Source organism: Thunnus maccoyii, chromosome 16 (genome assembly GCF_910596095.1).
Source record: "Thunnus maccoyii chromosome 16, fThuMac1.1, whole genome shotgun sequence".
NCBI classification, from domain to species: Eukaryota; Metazoa; Chordata; class Actinopteri; order Scombriformes; family Scombridae; genus Thunnus; species Thunnus maccoyii.
Genome location: NC_056548.1, coordinates 18,272,464 through 18,293,062, shown reverse-complemented (window position 1 = coordinate 18,293,062; position 20,599 = coordinate 18,272,464). Strand labels below are relative to the sequence as shown.

At 41.6% G+C, this 20,599-nt stretch overlaps 1 protein-coding gene across 2 annotated transcripts; it reads right to left on the bottom strand.

Moving 5' to 3' along the window:
* Positions 1-1,415: 1,415 nt before the first annotated feature.
* LOC121881525 (zinc finger protein DPF3-like) lies at positions 1,416-20,409 on the bottom strand. 2 transcript variants are annotated; one of them, XM_042389363.1, is made up of 11 exons: positions 20,330-20,409; positions 11,804-11,964; positions 11,113-11,220; positions 8,767-8,894; positions 7,933-8,028; positions 7,681-7,741; positions 6,820-6,861; positions 6,149-6,289; positions 4,842-4,955; positions 3,845-4,619; positions 1,416-3,482 (listed from the first exon to the last, which is right to left on the bottom strand). In XM_042389363.1, exons 1-10 carry the CDS (start codon positions 20,359-20,361, stop codon positions 4,459-4,461), a joined length of 1,044 nt encoding a protein of 347 aa, XP_042245297.1. In that variant the 5' UTR covers positions 20,362-20,409; the 3' UTR covers positions 1,416-3,482; positions 3,845-4,458. The 2 variants fall into 2 exon arrangements, with proteins under 2 accessions (XP_042245297.1, XP_042245296.1); XM_042389362.1 differs by lacking the exon at positions 20,330-20,409 and adding an exon at positions 19,830-19,888.
* Positions 20,410-20,599: the final 190 nt, after the last annotated feature.

Below are 20,599 nucleotides of genomic sequence, written 5' to 3'. Positions count from 1 at the left end.
ATCACAATACACAGCTGCTGACTTGGTCCTGTATGTGCACATATAAATACGAAAATACACAAAAAACACTTTTTTTTGTTTGTAATGTTTCTTGTGACATTTTTCTGTTCACTGCCACTAACAAATTATTTCTGTTCTCTGTACTTTAGTACTCACCAGAAGCAGTGTGTATCTGCTTGCTAGCAAGTGGTAAAGTGGTATTAGCAAACAAAATGGCAGTGTGCCACTAATTACCGCCTAATGTTTGACCTTGCAGCTTTAAAGCAGCCTTTTACAGGGGCACTCCACTAATTTTACATGTAAAGGGTCAGTCTACTAGTGATAGGAAGTCTTATTCAACATGTGATAACAGTTGTGTAATGTCTCTGGAGGAGCTTTGTCCAGCCTGAGAATATAAACCTGATGATGTCATGTGGGTTAACCAGGTATCTGGGTTAGCTTTAGGCATGGAGATTACCAATGTATAACAGAAAGCCTGTGTTACACACTGGTAGCATGGAGTTTGAAAGAAATGTGCACATACCAGGCGGGGAGGATCTAAGGAAGAGATGCATGTGATTTGCATTATGGGATATGTAGGATTCAGCATTTTTATGAGATTAGGTACTAAAGATCAAGATATCTCAGCCTCTGCTGCTTCAATTTAGACCAAATTTTTTTGTAATCGTCTGTCGTGAGTGTCCCAACGTCATGGAAAAGAAATACTAAATAGTTGGAGTGCCCCTTTATGTTCTTCAGAAACCATGCTGTCCTAGTAAATGGACCGGTGAAATAGGTCATATTAGGAAACCAAATAACAAACAAAAACTCTTGCTTGTGACAGATTTCTCTTTTGGCTTAAACTTGTATCTTGCTGTTATGATTTACTTCCTCCTTCTAGGGAATTTGCAGTGCTTCACAACTAAATCTTGTTGTGAAAGGTTGCTTTGACCTTTACGAGTTTCCCTATTCTAAGAAGTAAATGTGTGATCTAGTTTCTGGCTCCTGTTTAAATGCTATTATGCTGCCACTCTGTGATGAAGGGATTTGACACATTTAATAGGGTCCACGTGGAACCTGCTCAATGCTATAAAGCAGCTCCCTTCAGTCTTTTTTGATACTATAAACCTTTCCACTTTATACCTGCAGTAAATAGTAACTAACCTTTTCTGCAGGCAGACTATTGCTCATATATGACTTCAACAGGCTTACTTGTGATTTCTTAAGCAGCACCTACAGATCAATATAAGGTCCCTGCACTGTAGCCTTGTTCTTGTTCTCATTTCGAGCCACCACTGCTCTCACGAACTCAGGTAGTGTTTTTCCTTTCTGTCTGCTCATGGAGTCTGAGGGGTCACTCCAACCTATTGATCCAGTCTAGGATTCTTCTGCTTATCAGCTGCCTTTTCAAAATGACCCAAAAACACCCCCCAGCATTGAGCATTACCATTAATTCTTTATTTTTTCAGAACAATAAAAATAGTTTAACAAACAAAGACTTCATTCTCTCCATTTTGACTTGTATTTACAGCTGAAGATGAAACAAACGCCCAGTCATGTCCATTTCATCTCCTCTTGGCTCCGTTCCCGCCCCGATCATCCCTCTCCACCCCTTGCAGGCTTGACAGAGTACCAGGGCCTATTGCTGTGTCTTTGACGAGGTATACAGGCTATTCAATGATTGGTGACACATAACTCTAAGAAGATATCGCTGACTTTTGCATTTAGGAGCTTCTCCTTTTGTTCAGAACTGCACTGCACGAGGCCTTTCATATACGGTAGGTAACATTTAGCAAGGTTATGATTGATGACACATGCTTTCACTTACTGGCATGACTTTGGAAGATAAAAGACACACTGACCCATTTCACTGTGGAGACACCACATAACTGATACAAGAGAAGATTATTGACAAGTCTCTGATCCATTCTTTGCCCAGAGGAGACAAACTGCTGTGTGGAGGGTCCCTGAGGGAAGTGAAGAAAGATGGTTCGAATGCACAAGCACTTATGAAAGTCATAAAAGACGCATATGTAGGATTAATGGTTCTCTTAAAAAAAAAAACAAAAAAAAACAGAGCGGCTATTGTTACATTGCAGTGATCCTGAATAATCACATGGATGGACACAGACCTCTTACACAGTATGCACAACCTATGGACCCCTAAAGGCTTTTTGATACAGTACTTCAAGCACCTTCTAAATGTCATGAAGCAATTAGGCCCTCTAAAGCACTCAACGGAAATGTCACAGATAACTTGGATTTACAGTTTTTACTTCTCATTAAGTAATGTGGGTTGGAGCAGAGTTGCATCTCTCCGCCAACAATATTGGTTTCAAATGCATCAGAGATGAATCTCACTCTTGTCATTATCTACCGAGACAGAAAGTTTCAAACAGAATGTGGAAAGGTTTTGCATGGCGAGTGAGACACCAGGTAAAATCAGCAGATAACAGACAAAGTTGAAGCTTGTTATTGCGATGTTTTTTTTTTTCCTATAGCGTGAGACCGCAGCATCCCAAACCCCTCTCAGGAGTTGATTATAATGGGATCCTTGTGTGGTGTTATTGTTCCTCCTTGCCAACTGAATACAATCACATGAATCAGGGCTGAGTGGCTGAACAATCAACGGCAGAGGAAATGAAAAGATGCCTGAGTAGTTGTGGCTATTGTGCACCTGATCAGGACAGAGGTATCAATACAGTCTGAACAAACCCAAGGAGTCATACTAATCAAAGTTTAAACAGTTCAAAACATAGAAATATCATACAAGAGAGAAAAGATGAAAAAAAAAAAAAAAGAGCTAAATTACTGCGACCGTTTCGCATCAGAATGAGATCAGGGAGGCCCAGGAAATAGAGAGCGTAAACAGACAGAGGGACAGAAGCAGAAAGATAAAACCTTTGTGTCCATGTCAGGGTATTAATACAGTAGTCCAGAGGTCTGCATGTAATAGTGGTGGAGTTGAGCACCATCTCTATGGCTGGGGGGTCAGAGGGTCACTGGTCCAATCAGGTTGGAGGGTCATGGCTGTCAGAGCTGGTTTCCAGTGCAGAGCGGCAGGCTGGCACAGTGATGAGGATAATGACGTCTTAGTGTCACATCGGATCACGCAGCAGACACACAGTCACAGAGCAGGAGTGGACAGGCTGGGCCGCGAGGCCCAAAATGCACCCGTTGGGCACAAACAGTCCAAAGGCCTGGCCTTTAGTGTTCCCATAGTTCAGTGGAGCTCCAGCACAGTGCAGAGAGGATGAAATGAAGCTGGATCGACTCACATTTCAAATGTTCAGAAGTGATCGATTCACATCGTCAAGGGAGCAGTTGCTTCAATTAAGCCACATGGCCTGTAGAAGTGGTGGATGTCTGTCCATCCATTTCATGTCAGTTATTTTAGGCCCAAATCAGAAGGGACATGAAGGCTCATTAGTTTTTGAGGGTTAAATCCTCTTCTTCACTGGTCGCCCCCACCCCTGGGCTACATGCCAATGTGCTGAGTGCTCCTATATAACACAGACAATATGGGTTAGACTTACACATGGTATGTTTGAAAAACTAATTTTTGCTTCCAAAAACACTTTTTTGCATTTGTCAGAGGGATTTACCAGGCTTTAAAAAGGAAGGGAGCTTGAGTTATTGTCATTTGAAAAGCCACATAAAACCGAATCAGTTTGATTATCCAATAAATATGCAACAATGCATTCAGTCCTAATCATATTTACACTGGTTTGCATCACTGACAAACTATTCCAGCAGTCTACTTGTTATGTGGTGAGTCAGTGCATTAGCAGTCTGGAAGGTCACCTCTTCACCATCTGCAAAATATCTTACATTTCTTTATGAGAGAATAACATCAACTGCTTACCTTTTGTTTATTTAGTCCCCCATATCTCTAAAGACTATATATTTAGGCTTCTTCATCTCCAACATTTCCATTGGCCTGTGGCAAGTCCTTTCATTGGTTCCTTCATTTTCATCCAAGTATAATCCAGAGTTAGAGCAGAAGAAGAGACCTTCATAGTCATCACTGATTCAGAAACATCCAGTAGCTCAAGTATGGGTCTGCAATGACATTCAATCATCTTCCAAACGTATCATTCATGCCTTTTAAAAATTTCATTTGTTCAAAATTCCAATTTCTCCAGTGTTTTTTTGTTCATAACATTTATGCTCCTTCTGCTCCAGTGAGGGGGGGGAGGGGGAGAAACACTCCAAAAACATCTTCTGTTTTGCAAGTCACTTGTCAAGAAATGCTGACGTTCATTGCCTTAAAAGTTAATATATATATTTATTTATAAAAAAAAGTGTTCATAAATTATTCAACAATGTTCAGTAGATAAAATACCACTTGCATTTCTGTCCTGAAATTATCACGTTGTGCTTTCTGCAAACAAAAAACATTGAAAAAAGAAGCAGCAGATTTTTGCCAGAGGTTAATCCATATAAAAAAATTGTCTCTTGAAATCTAGACGGCTCTCTCTATCTGTGTCGGTTGGATATTCCGTTGCTGTTTGTGGCGGGCTCCTCCAGCTCGTCTTCCTCAAATCCATGAAAGGTGGAAGTGTCGCTCTCCGAGGTGGTGCCGAACAGCTCCTCGGCCCCGGTAAAAGTCCCGTCCTCCTTCTCTTCTACACGGTCAGCTGGCTCGCAGGGCAGGAGAGGAACAGTGAGTCAGTGCACACATAATGGATCATAAGGAGGAGAGTCATAAAGTTTTAAGACTGTTTTTTTCCCCCATCATAAATCCTAAGAGATGCAACTACCATCCACTGTCAACACACAACTAAAGCAGAGAATCAATTATATATATGTATCTTTTAAAATGCCTCGCACGTATTTCATACTGGTGTGTTTAAACTCACTTGTGCATTGGCAGGCTGTGCAGGGGGACCCAGATTTACCCATTTTCTTGTTCGAGCCATGGCATTTATTACAGTAGTTGTTGGGAATGCTAGTCCCACCTGGACCCTTTGGACCTACAAGAAAAGTCAAGGAAAAAAGGAGGTTTGATATAATAAATAATAATAAGTTAAGAAAATAGTAAGACCAAGGATAGAAAACCAACATAGAATGTATAAGATCAAGTAAAATACAACATTTAAAAAAGAAGCACAACAGTGCATAAGCGCAAAGCAAGGTGCAAAAAAGAATTTAAGTTTCTTTTAACAATATTTAGTGAGCTGGCTTCCCTGATATCTATAAGTAGTGTGTTTCATAGCTTTGGGGCGTAATTGACAAGGCCTGCACCCCCGATTTTCTTCCAGCTGGAACCTCCGATAAACCAGCAGCAGATGATCACAGTGTTCTTGAAGGCAGATAGTTAACAAGGGAGTTAGTGATGTCGCTTGGTCCTAGCCCATTAAGGACTTTGTATGTAAGGAGGAGGACCTTAAAGTCAATTCTAAATGTTAGAAGCCACCTAAAACTAGACAAATGTGCTCTCTCCTCTTCTTTCTGGTTAATAGCTGAGCTGCAGAGTTTTGGATGAGCTGAAGTCTCTCAGGTTGGTTGCGCTCAGTGTTTTTTTTTTTTTTTTCGGGAGTCCAGTAAAAAGGGCATTACAGTAATCGAGTCAGCTTGACATAAGAGGCATGACAAGCTTAGATCTGAATCTAAGATAACTCCAAGACTTGTAACCTCAGATTTAATTTCCCCAGATTATTAAACAGCGTTTCTCTTTTTGTTTTAGGGCTGACTAGAAGGATTTCACTTTTGTCCTCGTTTAACTTTAAAAAAAATATTGTTCATATAATTATTTAATGTCAAGAGACAGGCAGTAATGGAGTTTATAGCTGCATCGTAGGGATAGTTTAGGGATAGTTGATTTTTTAGGGCAAATATTTCTACTTAACCAGAGTGAGTCTGGGCATGTCATCGTTTTTGATACAGGTACCAATAAAATTCTTAAGCTTTGGTGCTGATGGAAAAGCAAGCTTTTTATGCACTTGTCTGGAAATCTTTAAGAATATGACATCCGTTTTCAGAGCCAACATTTTGTACTTGACTCCCCCCCCACACGAACATAACTCAGTCAGTGCAGTATTGGAGTGTATTTATGCAACTCCTGACGGGACTCTAAGCAGACATGTACTGTATACATAGTATATGATGGTAAGTGATGTTAGAGTTGGGTTTCCTCAAACAAAGACATATTAGAGTGACTTCTTACGTTTGTGCCGGTCAGTCTGCTGTACAGAAGGAGATCTGGACGCCACCGTGCTTCTCTCCCCGGCTCTGTCCTCCTCTGCCAGGTGGGAATGGGTGTAGTGGTAGCTTAGTCCCGTACGGTTCCTGTAGCGCTTCGCATAGACTGCAACACACAGGATGCAAATTTTCATTCTTACTACTCAGGCTGGTTGCACCATTTTATTTTATAAACTTTTTTTTTCTTCTCTGTTTAGGATAAAGGCTTATAAACTTAAATAACTTTCACAAAGCAACAAGTCCAACATCCACCACCAACAAAAATCTAGTTTGATGTTCTCTGGTGGTAACAGGCTGGCAACCTGGTAGTAATCTCATCTAATATGGGAATATAAATTGAATTTATGGCATTTAATAGAGCTATTGTATTACTGATTCCAAAAGGGACAAAAATAGGAAGCACTTAGAGATCTAATTACAACAGTCAGTCAAATACAACACAAACACAGACAACATAATAACCATGTCTCAGTTTCATAGCACTGGGGGCACTTTTCAGCTTGAGAAAAGTAAGATAATATAGGGGCTAAATCAATAATCATAGCGCTTGCGACACTCAAAACACACACACTCAAAAATCTATCAAAACAATCCAAATGTCCAAAAATATCAAAAAGAGTCAACAAATCAAGATACCTGAGGTTGAAGATTTTGAGTTATTCTTTTGTTTGTATCTGTCTGAAACAGATGGAGAGAAAACAGCATTATTATGTGAGTCACTACAACAAGTGTAAAATCCAACATACTCTGCCTGTAGTTTCCATATGCAACCTGCATGTACAGGAATACTTGAGACTATAGTGATACTGGTTGACCTTGTTTGTTCCTGTGGTTCCATCTTAAAAAAAACTATGTTGGTGATTCAGTTAGTTGACTTTTTGACAGTAACTGTGATGGTATTTTGGAAATATCATCCTGATCTGTGGATATTCAATACATATATAGTAAAAAAACTCATAAGTAAGAAAAGCTCATGGCAGAGTATGGGCATCATTAATAACAGGTTCTTGAGAAAAATGTCATGATGAGCCAAAAATACAGTTTTAACAAATACTGATCTTGTGACACTATTCTAATTTTCAGAATATGGACAAGAAAGTTGATCTCTTTAAAGGAACCAAACTTAATGTGAAATATTTTATTAGAGAAGGAAATAAACAATAAGTAAGGGTTGTATCCAAGATACACTAGATAAAAAGTTGGAAATGCAGAATTTATTTTAAGTAATGGGACGTGCTATGTTCTGGGTAAACAAAACAGACTGATATGAAGTACTCAATATATACTGTGACATTTTGAAAGGGCATTAGGTACAAAATTCAGATTAGATTTATTTTGCTACATGATAGTGAAGTAAAACTAATAATAATAAAAAAAGTAATAAAAAAGCACAATAAATGTCTAAGAAATCAGTTGATAATATGAACTCAGCATTGTACACTAGCTGATTAACAGGGCATGATGCTAAAACACAACTCATGTTTCATCTCTACTTACTGTCACAGACATATGGCTTGTCGTCATCCAGATCTGCCCTCCTGCGGCCTGAACCCCGACCCTGAAGAAAAACAAAAAATTAACTATCTGCACTGAAATCCACGGCTGGAGTCTTCCAACATAAACATATACGCTACAGCATGCACCACGGGTGAAACAGAAATGTTTTGTTTTCTTTCAGTAAACTGGCAAACAAGGCAACTTTTCTTCAACTTCCTGAATACTTTGTGATTGAGATGTGGTGTCACTTACTCTTCCTTTTCCCCGGTGTCTCCTCTTAGGAGTGTCCACCTCGTAGTCGTCATCATCATTGAAGGCATCTTCTGCTGCATCTGCCTCCAGAACCCTCTGAGACACAGAGGGAGAGAGAGAAAGGATCATTTCAATGCTCAGCTCTGATTAAAGGCCATCTTTAAATCTTTAAAAACACTAAGCAGCAACACCAGAGAGGAAGGAAAAAAATCCAAATATTTTTTGGTTCTCAATATAATCTGGGTATTTCTGACATGTACTTTCTGTTCCTGTATAAATGTCTGTTCAAAAGCTTACAAATTAACTGATTGACTTGAGAAGAGGAATGAGCTGCAATGCTGCAAGCCGTCTTCCTGTATGTCATGCTCCCACACGACAAACTATTTGTTGGAATGTGTGATGTTGAGAGATATGTCTGTTTTTGACTTTGAACGAGATTACAGAAATCAGCAATGACAGAACTACAGACTTTAAATTGAACTTTCATATTATTCCTATTTTTATTTGCATTATCATGTGGACTATTTATTATCATTGCCATACATAATGGTCAGCAAATGGGAAGTCAATGTTGGAGCAGCCCGCTTGTCCAAAATGCTTCTGAGTGAGACAGCAGTCAGCTAACAAGCCCTGCAGGTCAGCTGGAAAAACTTGGCAAGTTGCCTTGGCAACCAGTTGGGGCGTAACACTTCACTGTCAATGCCAGGGCCCTCAGTCGTTTGAGTGATATCGCTGAACATTCACATTTTAAACATTTGGCTGACGCTCTTCACCAGTGCAAACACACACATACACACACACAGTGTTTCCGACAACCTGTGTGACTGAACGAACCTGGATCTCCAGCAGGCTCTCCTCGTCGTTCTTAGAGTTGTTCCTCTTGTCTAGACCCTCGCCTCGTAGCAGAGCCTCCAGTGTGGTGCTCTGGGTGGGCAAAGTGTCCTTGGACATGAGGCCACCATCTGCACAAAGACAAAAAAAAAAATTAATGTGATGAATCATCAGAATACCAGTGCTGTGTTTATACCGTAGGGGGATATTGTTCACTTACGGGGAAAAAAAAGATTCAATTGAAGAAATGAAACCTGAACCAAGCACTGTAATTGTGAAAAGAACCATCAATACTATAATCTTTGGCCTCTGTGAGCAGCTTTCTGTCAGCATATTTCTATTATTTATCTTCTCTCTCACTCACACAATACTAAGATAAGCATGTGGGAAATTACTGGAACATTTGTTTGTTACAGTGGTAGTCATTTGTTTTTGCCTGCAACAGAATGTGTCATCACTACTATTTTCACAACCCTATTTTACTCAACAAAACATAAGAGAATGCATTGTCATCGGTGAGCTCTCAATAATGCTGCACTGTGCAGATATTAGGCTGACTTTGTCCACAGGAATCTCTGTGGTACAATGTAGTTAAGTGGCTTATCCCTTTAACCTGAACACATCATGCAGATATGTCCTCCTACAGCGAGCTGAAGATCTAAACAAACAGTGTAGGAGGCAAGCAGGTTGAGTAGACAAAGCAGAACAAACAAAAGCTTTGACAGTCAGTCGGATCCGCACATCTTATTTACACAATCTCTTCTCCACAGAGAGCTCCATGATCATCCAGTTGCTTTGTGAATGTTTGAAAAGAGGACACACTTCAAAGCCCCCTGACTCCAGCTTTCTATTAGCCCCTTCATCTTCTACCACTGCACCCACTAGAAAGGCTTTTTCAGAATGCTGAACATGAACTGCTGAAGCAACAGAAGACTGCATAGGTAAGAAGCAGATATAGGAGGTAGGCGTTAAGAAGCACACACACACACAACACGCTTCTCTAAAATGGGCCCCACCGCCATGCGGCGGCAGCCCCTCACCATTGTGTCTGCACACGTTGACTTTCAACTCTCCGCGACGAGACAGACCCACCTCCCCTCCCTCACTCTCTCCCAACCCATGGGAGCTGGGGGGCTAAAAATAGAGCCGGCAGCAGCCTGCAGCAGGGAGCTGATTCTGCATGCAGCCCCAGTCTCTAGCACACCATCAGTTAGACAGCCTGCCGAGGCAGCGAGACAGCCAGCCAGCTAGCAGCACTGTGGCTGCTGCCTTGTGCTGGCCACCTCTGGCCAGCTGCACAACATGCTCTGTATAAGAGACGCCAGGTTAAATCAGGGTATGTTCCCCTCCGCTGGGCACACCCAGACGGGGCTGTACAATCCGCTGTTGTTGGGGAAGGGAAGGGACAGCAGGGTGGCGGTGGTGGGGTCTTAGCGAGTGCAAGCTCTGTGGAAAACAATAGGCTACAATGGGATGTGTTTTGGGAAACAAAGGCTCGGTTCATATGCTATCTCTCCATCTTGCTCTCTCTTTCCAGGCTCTCTCCCTCCTTTCTTACTTTCTCAACTCCTTCTAACATGAACTGAATCATGATCATGGAAATCAAAAGTGAAATTCTCACAGCCATTTATAGAAGCTAATAGAAACTGAAAGTTAACATAATGTTTTTGTGTGAGATTCTGCCTCTGTCATGTTCATTCTTTAGGACAGTTTCACACCCCTGTGGGTATGCAAGCTCGGGCACAGAATGGACCAGTTACTTGAGCTCAGGAACAATGGCCACAAAACACACACAGACTGAATGGCAGATTACAGGGAGAGATGGAGAGATGAAAGAGTTGCCAGAGAGAAAGAGACTAAACCAATCAGCAAGGGAGATAACGAGAAGAAAAGAAGATCACGGGAGAATATATAGGAGAGGGTAAATGTGTTAAGTGAGGAGTGAGTTCTTTCAAGTGGCAGCCAGAGAAGGCCAAACTCCATTCCATAACATTTATTAAATACTGTCTGCAGTGGCCAAACTCTGTCTCGCTGCTCCCAGCAGTGGTAAATCTAATTACATGTTCTACTTCTCACAAAACAAGTTTACCAGCCGGGGTGAACACAACCACATTTCATCCTCTGGAAAAATGACTGGCAGCCTGTTCTGCTCCGCGCTCTGAGACAGAGTGATATGCTTTTAGCGAGATTATTCCAGATCATCACCAGTAATCACATGAGCTGAAGGAGGTGGTGGGTGGATGGGAGACATGGGGGCGGGGTGTGTGGGGGGGGGGGGGGGACGGCTAAGCAGGAGGAGAAACTAAGAGGAGCAGAAAGCGACGGGCAGGTGGCTCCGCAGGAACTTACCGAGCTGGAGACCGTAGATGCCCAGGCGGGGATCAGAGGTGTTGTGCAGCCGTCTCTTCTTTCTCCAGCAGCGGGCAGGGTATGTGTACATCTGCCCGGCTGCCACTCCTGCACGACAACAGTTGTACTCATGCAACAAGACTGTTTCAGCTATAAAGCACATCGATGCTAAAAGCTATAGAATCTGTTTTGTTATGTAGAAACAACTGAAAACGAAAAAAAAAACAGGCAAGTAACAAGACATTCATTTTACTGATTTTTTTTTTGTTTGCCATTTTCTGTATTGAGGTTTACACTTTCAATTTCCTAAGCATTACTGGGATTAATATATTGATTAGGCAACAGCGAAAGCCACAGTTCTTACAATCGATTAATTGTTTCAGTCATTTGCTAGTTTCACCCTCTCAAATGTGAGAATTTGCTGCTTTTCTTTGTGTTATATCATTATAAATTGAATATCTTTGGTTTTGGACTGTTGGTTAGACAAAAAATTGTGACGACATTTCTCACTATTTCCTGACATTTTATAGATTAAACGATCAATGATTAAGCGATCAATTAAGTGAAAAAAGCAATCAAGAGCAGATGCAGACACCATGTTTTACAAGCTTAATGGGCCAAAAACACTCTTTAGATAAAAAAAAACTGTGTGTGTGTGTGTGTGTGTGTGTGTGTGTGTGTGTGTGTGTACCAGGGCTGCGGTGGTGGCGTTCCATCCAGATGTAGCAGTTGTTCTGGGCCACACCGGTTTGCGAGTCCAGGAATGGCAGGCGTACACTGCGTTCAGCACACAAACGGGCATTGTAGCTGCGGCACTGCTCAATGGCGTCCTTATAGAACTGGTCTCCCAACCTGTGGGGGGTAACATTCGCAGCAGGGGTCAGTGACTCTGAATGATGTGGTTGACACATCAAGGCATACAGCCTAGTCACCGATAAAGCATCTGTCAAGACCTGTCACTAACTATAAATGCGACCATATTTGCGGAATCTGTGATATGCAGATAAGCCTTTTAACATGTATGATAATGGTCTGTTGCTTGGCTGCTACATAAATTAAATCAGTTAGCTGAAGCAGCTGCAAGATGATAGAAAGCACTTAGCGATACAACATAATGGAAGAAGTATCAGCGGGTTCTTTGAGCCATACAACTCTGCAGAGGTACATTTTAATTTTCATAATCTTAACGACGCAAGACTGTCCCTCAGAAATTGTCCCTGACCCAATTTATGCCATTAACGTCAGTTCAAATTTCTAGTCAAGTCCGTTCAAGGTAAGTATCACACTGACAGCTTCTCATCCTCTTTCAGGCTTGCTATTGGGGCGAATCTGTGGAAGGAAACAAGACTGAGAGTCTACAGCCATGCTAAGCCCTGTGCTTACTCTACTTACTCTGTTAGGGGATTCTTGCACTAAATGCTATTTTAGCTAATCCAATGACAATGCTAAGAAGATAACCTATATTGTATAAATATATGAAAATATAAGTTTGACATGTTAGCATGCTAACATTTGATATTTAGCACTGAAAAGAAGGTACAGCTGAGGCTGCTGGGAATGTCACTGGTTTTAGGTAAACAGTATTGGACAAATTTTAAAATGTGACCTGATAGCACTAGAAAAGACAGAGTAACTGCATCAACTAGTGGATTAATTGGAAAACCTTTTTTTTTAAATAATAATAACAATAATAATAATAATAATAATCTTTAGAGCCAATTTTTAAGCAAAAATGCCAAATGTTTTGCAGGTTTCAGCTTCTCAGTTGTAAAGATTTGAAACTTTTTCCTGTATCATAAATAAACTGAATTCCTTTGGATTTTGAACTATTGATCAGACCAAACAACACCTCTAAAGACATCATCATGAGCTCTAAGGAATAATTAACAAGCATTTTTCACAACTTTCTGACATTTTATAAACAAAACAATTAATCAATCATGAAAATAATCAGTACACCAAAATAATTGCAATTCATAATGACATCATGCGGGGTTCATGAATGTCACATTTCCTTCCTTCCTTATTTCCAACTAATAGTTGATGCTCAAAACAACAAATGTCGACCTCATGGTGGTGCTAGATGAAAAGTTAAGAGATCACCAAAGTCATTAGAATTCATTGTCTGGGCAACATGGATGTCTGCACCAAATTTCCTGCAATCCATCCAATAGTTGTTTAGATATCTCTGTCTGGATCAAAGTGGTAGACCCACTGACTAACCGACCAGTAATGCTGTGCCTAGAGCCCTGTGATGCCAGAGTTATTAAAAAACAATGCAACCTTACAACACTGCAGCAACTCTGCTGCTCTAACTCCTGAAGTTAAACATATTATTTCCTCTCTGGGCTCTTTGTGTGATCTGATTCTAGATAGGCTGTGAGCTACGGTGCTGTTGACTGAGTCTGAGTAATCACACAACATAGAATCTGGAGTCTGATATGAAGTCACTCCTCCGACCGGCGAGCAGCTAAGACTCTCACACTTAGTTCCACTTTTCTTAGCGCCAGTGAGATTTTGGCAGTCCCTCAGGGTTTCAATGTTAATATTCAGAGTGAAATGGGGGAGGATATTTCACATTCAAGCCCTCAATCGCTGCCACACGCCTGGTATGGTAATTAGCCTACTTAATTAATCTCAGCAGAGTGCCTAGCACAAGGGCAGGTTCTAATTTGACTATATCAAAGATGGGGGTAAATGCTGGAACTCTGAAAGCATGGCAAGGTACTTTGTGTGTGATTTCTACAGTCTGCTGTTAGATCACTGGGCCAAGAGGGCGATTAACAGCTACTGGTTGTTCTAGTATGAACATGGCATCTCCACACACACACACAAAATGAAGTTCCTCCACATGTTTTCAATTACAACATTAGGAAGACGGCCATTTTGAAGTGAAACTAATGAGCTGCGGGCTGCAAGTCGAGCCTGGAATCTTTAAGTAGACCTTAGGAGGTGGGAGTCCAATATGTCAGCGTCTTCCAGACCCTGCTCTCTCTCTCTCTCTCTCTGTGTTTCTCTCTCTCTGTCTTTACCCCTAGCCCTTGAAGAGACAACGTCCAGCAGATGAACAGCCGTGTTAGGAATGCTGTCCCGCACAAAGCCCACTGCTCTGCGGTTTAGACAAAGCCACAGTGTCTGAGGCTTCTGGGAAAGAGAAGCTTCACATCAGTGTGACTGAGAAGAGTAAACACAGGTCACAGGTACAGTTTGAGCACAGGGAGGGCTGGGAAGGTGTGAGAAAGACAGAAAAGGGAAAGAACATGAGCAAAATAAAAACAAACAGACAGATGATGCACAAATGCAGAACTGAGAGAAAGGAGGTAATAATCATATCACAACTATTTTCCATTGTGTAAAGATGTCACACAGTGTGTGTTAGCACACACAAAGCTGAGGAAACACCAATTCCTGACATCTAACTGTGCTTTCTCAGGCTTTAAGATGCAGGAATTTTTACAAGAGGAATCACACAGTCAGGGATATACTCAAAGCAGATTGCTTTTGCAAGTTCAGATGTTCTCCACCAGTAGCTTGAAGAATTTTCTTGAAAGATAAATATTTGGCTCATAAAAAATAATAACACACAGCTGTAAAAAATTCCAATAAATTATTTTCCACAAAGTACATCCATACCATATGCGAAGTGTAATGTCTCCTGCAAATACCCATCAAACTAAACCTGTATGCTTCACTGCCATTCCTTGATATCAACACACAGCTCTGACCAGACGCGGTGAGACATATCAGTTTACTAAAAGCAGACCAGCTGTAAACGGTCCCTGAAGTAGTCTCGGCTACAAGAGAGCGTGCTCAAAGGGTACACGCCGTGGAGCGCCAAGAAAGCAGCACTCCAGAGATTACTCAAGTTGAACAGAGCAAATAGAAAGATGCTGATCAGTCTCGGTGAAAATTTGCAAGGGTTGGGTGAGGGAGAGAACAAATAAGTGGTGAAAGTCTTGGTGCTGGCTGTGACAACGACATGCTCTCAATCAGAGCCCCGCCGCCCTGAGCAGCAGGTGCTCTGGCTTAGGTGAGAGATCTTTCTGACACCCGTAATGAGTGACAAGACCCACACGTCCAACGACACAAAGGGGAAAGAGGGAGGGAGGGAGAAAGAGAGTCATATCTCTTGCTCGCTCTCGCTCTGAAACACACACACGCGCGCACACATGCACACACACACACCACCCCTGTCTCAGTACTCATGACTTTTCCCCTCTTGTCTTGATGTTTCAGTTTTTCCACTATCCTTTGACATGGGGAGGAATCTAAGAACTGGTTAAAGCATTATTCCTGTTTACTTAAATCTGTATCTATTCTTATATCAGTTACAATAACTTTCTACTGACCAATTTAACTGCTGAGATCTGGGAACAACATCCCTTAAAAGTCTGATCAAGCAAGAAACACAAGCAGTCACACAATCAGACAGGTTTTACACAAAATCCTAAAATAATGAGTGTGAGCAGTGAAGTCATTAACCACGCTTCCTGTTGTAAACACCCATCACAATGTACACACTCACTTCCTGGTTCAACTTTGACCCGCCATGCTTGCCTTAAAGTGAAACTTTGCAACCAGCATGTTATCATTACAACGTGGGTAGTATATGCAAATGATGAACAACGTTTAACTTCCCTCCATGTTGCCTGCACCCAGAACTCCCCACTCGTTTGCTGGCAAAAAGTCAGCCGGGTGACACAAAATGTGTCACTTGGTGAATTTTGGAGATCTTCCTTAGACTACAAACTAAGTTTCCTCCTTTTCTGTAGTGGTGCCTTCAAGGACCGTCAAATATGGGTCTCAAAAAAACACTCTGCCTACCATGTTACACCATCGATAAAGGAAAGCAGACACTCAAATATCATACCACTAAATAGGCTACTTTAAAGGTGACCTATGCTCATTTCCAGCTCTATATTTTTATTCTGGGACTCCACTAGAGTAACTTTGCAGGACTTATAGTCCAAAAAACTCCTTATTTATCTTATATTGGCCCTTTATGCAGCCCTTCAGTTCAGCCTATGTCTCCAACAGGCTGTCTTAGCTCTTGTCTTTTTAAGGCCCCTCTCCCGATGAGCCCACTCTTTTCTTATTGGTCAGCTTCCAGGGAGCCTGCCGAGGGGCAGCCGTATCAGAGCCTTGTTAAGATACTGCTGATGAAAACCAAACATTTCCTGCTTTACTGCTTCATACTTAAAGCTTTTAAATGACTAAATAACGGGACACTTTTATTTTGAAGAACATACAAGAAATTAATTGTGTTCCTCACCGAATTAGAAGAGCTTTGTTAGCGGTGCTAAAAACAGGTTAACACAACAATATTTGGAGATATTTGGGGCTATATGTTCAGTGGATCAGTTAGAAACAATACAGGGAGGAATAGTACAAGCAGAAACAGCCACAGTAATGATGATGATGTTCGATGAAGAGCTACAGATGACCAGCACACCTCCAACAGGTAAACTACTTATTTGACTTTGCTGTGCTGTGTAATGGAAAAACACTCACAGCATGCCAGCTTGACTTGAGTCATGGCTTGGTGCGACTACCCCCAAAACAATGCAATGATCAACATGACCGACTCCAGTGTGCTGTTTGTTTTATGATCACTGCACACTGACACAATATATCCAGACTTTATGAGGAAAAACATTTTGTAAATGAAAATACACCTCACTAAAGACATATAAGACTGCTCAGCCTTTGCTAAATGGCTGCTCTGCTGGCCATAAACATGTCAGTAGAGTCAGTCACTCTGATTGGACAGGATGCCTGCAATGCATTCTGGTTGTTGTAGGATTCCTCCTTAAGAGCACTATGGGGAATCTACAGCCTTTTTCTCAGTTTTCTCTAGTCATAGGGCATTGATTTCAAAAATAATTACACATTTCTACTGCATAGGTGACCTAGTTTTCAGAAATCATCATATTCACAGTGGTGAATTTTCCCTTTAATTGTGAACACACACTTTTCCTGTGCAATGAGGGATTATAACCCAACATGTCGAATGCACTCACTTTTACCTCCAAATAAAGTGGTTTAGATAATCTGGCTAAACTGTCTGATCATCTGACCACTTGTTTCTTGCCCTGTCAGACTGTCACAATTACTTTCATGAGTCCAATAGTATCAAAAAAAAAGTAGTAATAAAACTGATCAAATCAAAGTGAACTAGAAACACTCTGGTTAAGTGTGAGTTCCAGAGCTTAAAAAGGAGCCTCACAGGTATGTGCTACACATCCCTGATATCTTACAGTTGAGTAGAGAAGGTGAGTGTGCGCATGAGGGCGAGGAACAAAAGCAAATCTTGTGGCCAGTGGGGCCTCTGCTATCAGCGTGTTCCTGTCAACGGTTCACAGTGTCACATGGCTGCGTCCGTAATGTGAGCATGTGTCAACACTCATTTTGCATATCTGACGACAAACTACAGTTTGTAGCAGAGCAGCACGCAGGAGAGAAGTGACTCTGCAGTCAAGACAAAAACCCAGTGTACTACTTCACAAAAGGCCCAGCGTTTAAAAGAGATCTGCACTTGCAAAAAAAAAAAAAAGAGAGAATATAAATGATTACATTTGATCTGGAACCACAAGTTCAGTCTTTGTTGCTCTGTTCAGAAGGTTTCACAAATTTGCAGGTGCACACTGCTTTTTCACAGGAAGCTAAAGCTACCACACAACAAGGGAGGGGGAGGAGGAGGGCCTACAGAGTGACTGCATCCTGACAACAACCACTGATTACACCAATCAGAATAACACAGTTAGACTGAGGGCAGGAGTAAACCAGACCATACACCTCCACACTGCAGTGCCAATAAACAGCAGGCCTGACTCACTCAAAGTCTACTCAACACCAATGACAAGGTAGCTGACGACTGGGAGAGATCTGGGCGATGTAACGTTAGTAGAGCTGTGGATGGAAGATGCGTCCAACCCGCAGACAACTCCAGCTGTGGCTGCAATTTTAATGAGCAGCTTTATGAGCTTCTTTATTAATTACATATTCCAGACTCCATTTTAATCATCAGATTCTGGAGATTATTGTCCTCTCGTGCCCAAACGAGGGACAGACCTCACACAGACAACATGCATGGGCTTGCACACCGCAGCTTCATCCGCCACATCTCTACAACAAAGTCAAACCAGCATTTCATTTCCCTAAAGTGAATCATATTAATACAAAAAAAAGGTCAAACTGGTCCACAGGAGCAACATCCAATTAGTGTCAAGTGTGACTAATTATAATCTGACAAACGTGTGAAATGAAGTCAGAAACCCGAGACAGAGGCTAATTATAGCAGATTGAAACACTTCATTAAGCACAGCTTATAGCAAGGAGACATTCCACATCAGAATGCTAAAACAGCGACAGCAGAAACACACTGAAGCTTGTTGGGACACATGCGTGGGAAATAATCCAACAAGACAATAATGAAATGTACTTTCCAACAATCCTGCTTTTATTAAAAACAGAGATGGAGAATGGAAGGCATTACACCGAAGTATTATTTATTTAGCATTTCCAGTGAACACTTGAACATCAAGTGCTTCTCTGAGCTGTTCATGTGCCAACAAAGGAGGCTGTGATTGTATTTGGTAATTCCCTGGATGGACTCAGAGAATCTATGAAGCCGGGCATGAAAAGTGCAAGTACATAAATACAGATTAAAGAGAAATTTTGCGTTTAACTAACAGCGTTTTACTGATAACCATGCAATGATTATGCAGGTGGGGGGTTGTCTTGCTAAAGGCCATTAAAGCAAGACAGATCTATGCCCTCTGCGAGTGGCCAGTACCATTATAGGCAGTAATCTGTAGCTACTCAACTACCCTGCTGCCTTTCATAATATCACACAATCAAAGACACATCACCAAGTCACACATGCCTTGCAAATTATGTGTTTAGTTATTGTCCTCCCCACACTAGGGTGAGTGTGCAAATTGGTGAATATGAGGCTAAAATATTTAGCATTATATAAACGTACCATTCACTAACCAAGTGCAGAAAATTCCATCATGCAATGGACAAAACAACAATCAGGTATCCGCTGTGCAAACATCACTCTGCATCCTACTCAAGGTGTAGTAACAATGTCACAACAACAATAGCAACAGTGTGGGTGATGTGCAAGGTGTTGTGTGGTCCACTCCTTAAGCTGCGGTCCATGGAGGTGCCAGGGTACCTCCATGGAGGAGCAGATGGTTCTCCTGCTTGTGCCCAACACTTCCTCTCTGTCGGAGCATCTCTCTCTGACAGATGGGCTCAGGATCCTGGACCAAGCTAATCTCAAGCACTCCTCCACTTAAAGGCACAGTGGAGTGGCTGCTCCACCTTCATACAGTCCCATAAAGAGCCATGATGATCACAACCCATCAATATAAAACATACTGTACTAAATGCGTCCGCGTGAATGTGCATTTTAAGGAAAGCCACGTGATAGTTTTAATATAAAACGGCTATAAACAGGAGGCTACTTGTGTCTAACTTACAGTGATATGTCTACTAGTGGAAATGGTGAAACAATACAGAAGAACAAAGGAGAAATGGAGAAAAAAAGGTGGAGCATTTCTTTGAAGTTGAGGGATAACAATGACTATTTCACAGGCTATCTGAGCACAGAGTGACACTGTTTTTTCCAACGGCGGACTCAGATTGCTGTCACTTGTCGATTTCGCCAGCAAGCATGCAAATACAAAATGCCTCCTCCCTTGCTTTACCGGGTCCTGACCACGTCTGCGCTCGGAGGAGCCAAAGTTGACATGTCGACAATTCACACCAACTATAAACGACTTTCGGAATGTCAGATGATATTTCGCCGCTGTGCCTTGAACCGAGCACGAAGAAAATCGGCTTTTAATTATTCGTTGCAGCGGAAAGGCACGTTGTCGACAACAGTTTTCCAAATAAATTTACAGCCCAGGAAGACGACACTCTCTTCTGTTGAATGCAAAAACCGTGCGGAAGAAAAGCTCTTCTAGTGCAGACAAAAATGTCAGGCAGCCGCCCGCACATGTTTAACACTAAATGTTCAAATCTTGTGTAATAAAAGAACTATACGAGGCTACTTTGCCATGCAAGAAGTACACAAAATGAATTTAGACAGCTTCCTCTGACATATGCACACGACTGAGAATCACATGCACGAAAAGCCAATTTTAACGTACGAGTTGGCAACAAAGTAATTATTCACAATTTCCTCAATGTCCAAATTACTTACGCTTTTAGTGGATTCTGAATGACAGCCGCCATTTTGCTACAATGTAACGCAATATCGGCGTCTTGCAGTTCTGAGGGAAACCTACGGAAATGGACCAATCAGAGCTCGGGCTGAATTCGTGCACCAATACATTTACAGCGTACGCGGACGGGGCGTGGCTTCGTGGGGTAAACTGTCAAAATTATTTTAAAGGGTTTTCCCTTGTATTTATATTGTACACAACTGAATTACAACACTTTTAAAGAGACCCTTACTAAAGCTTGGATATAT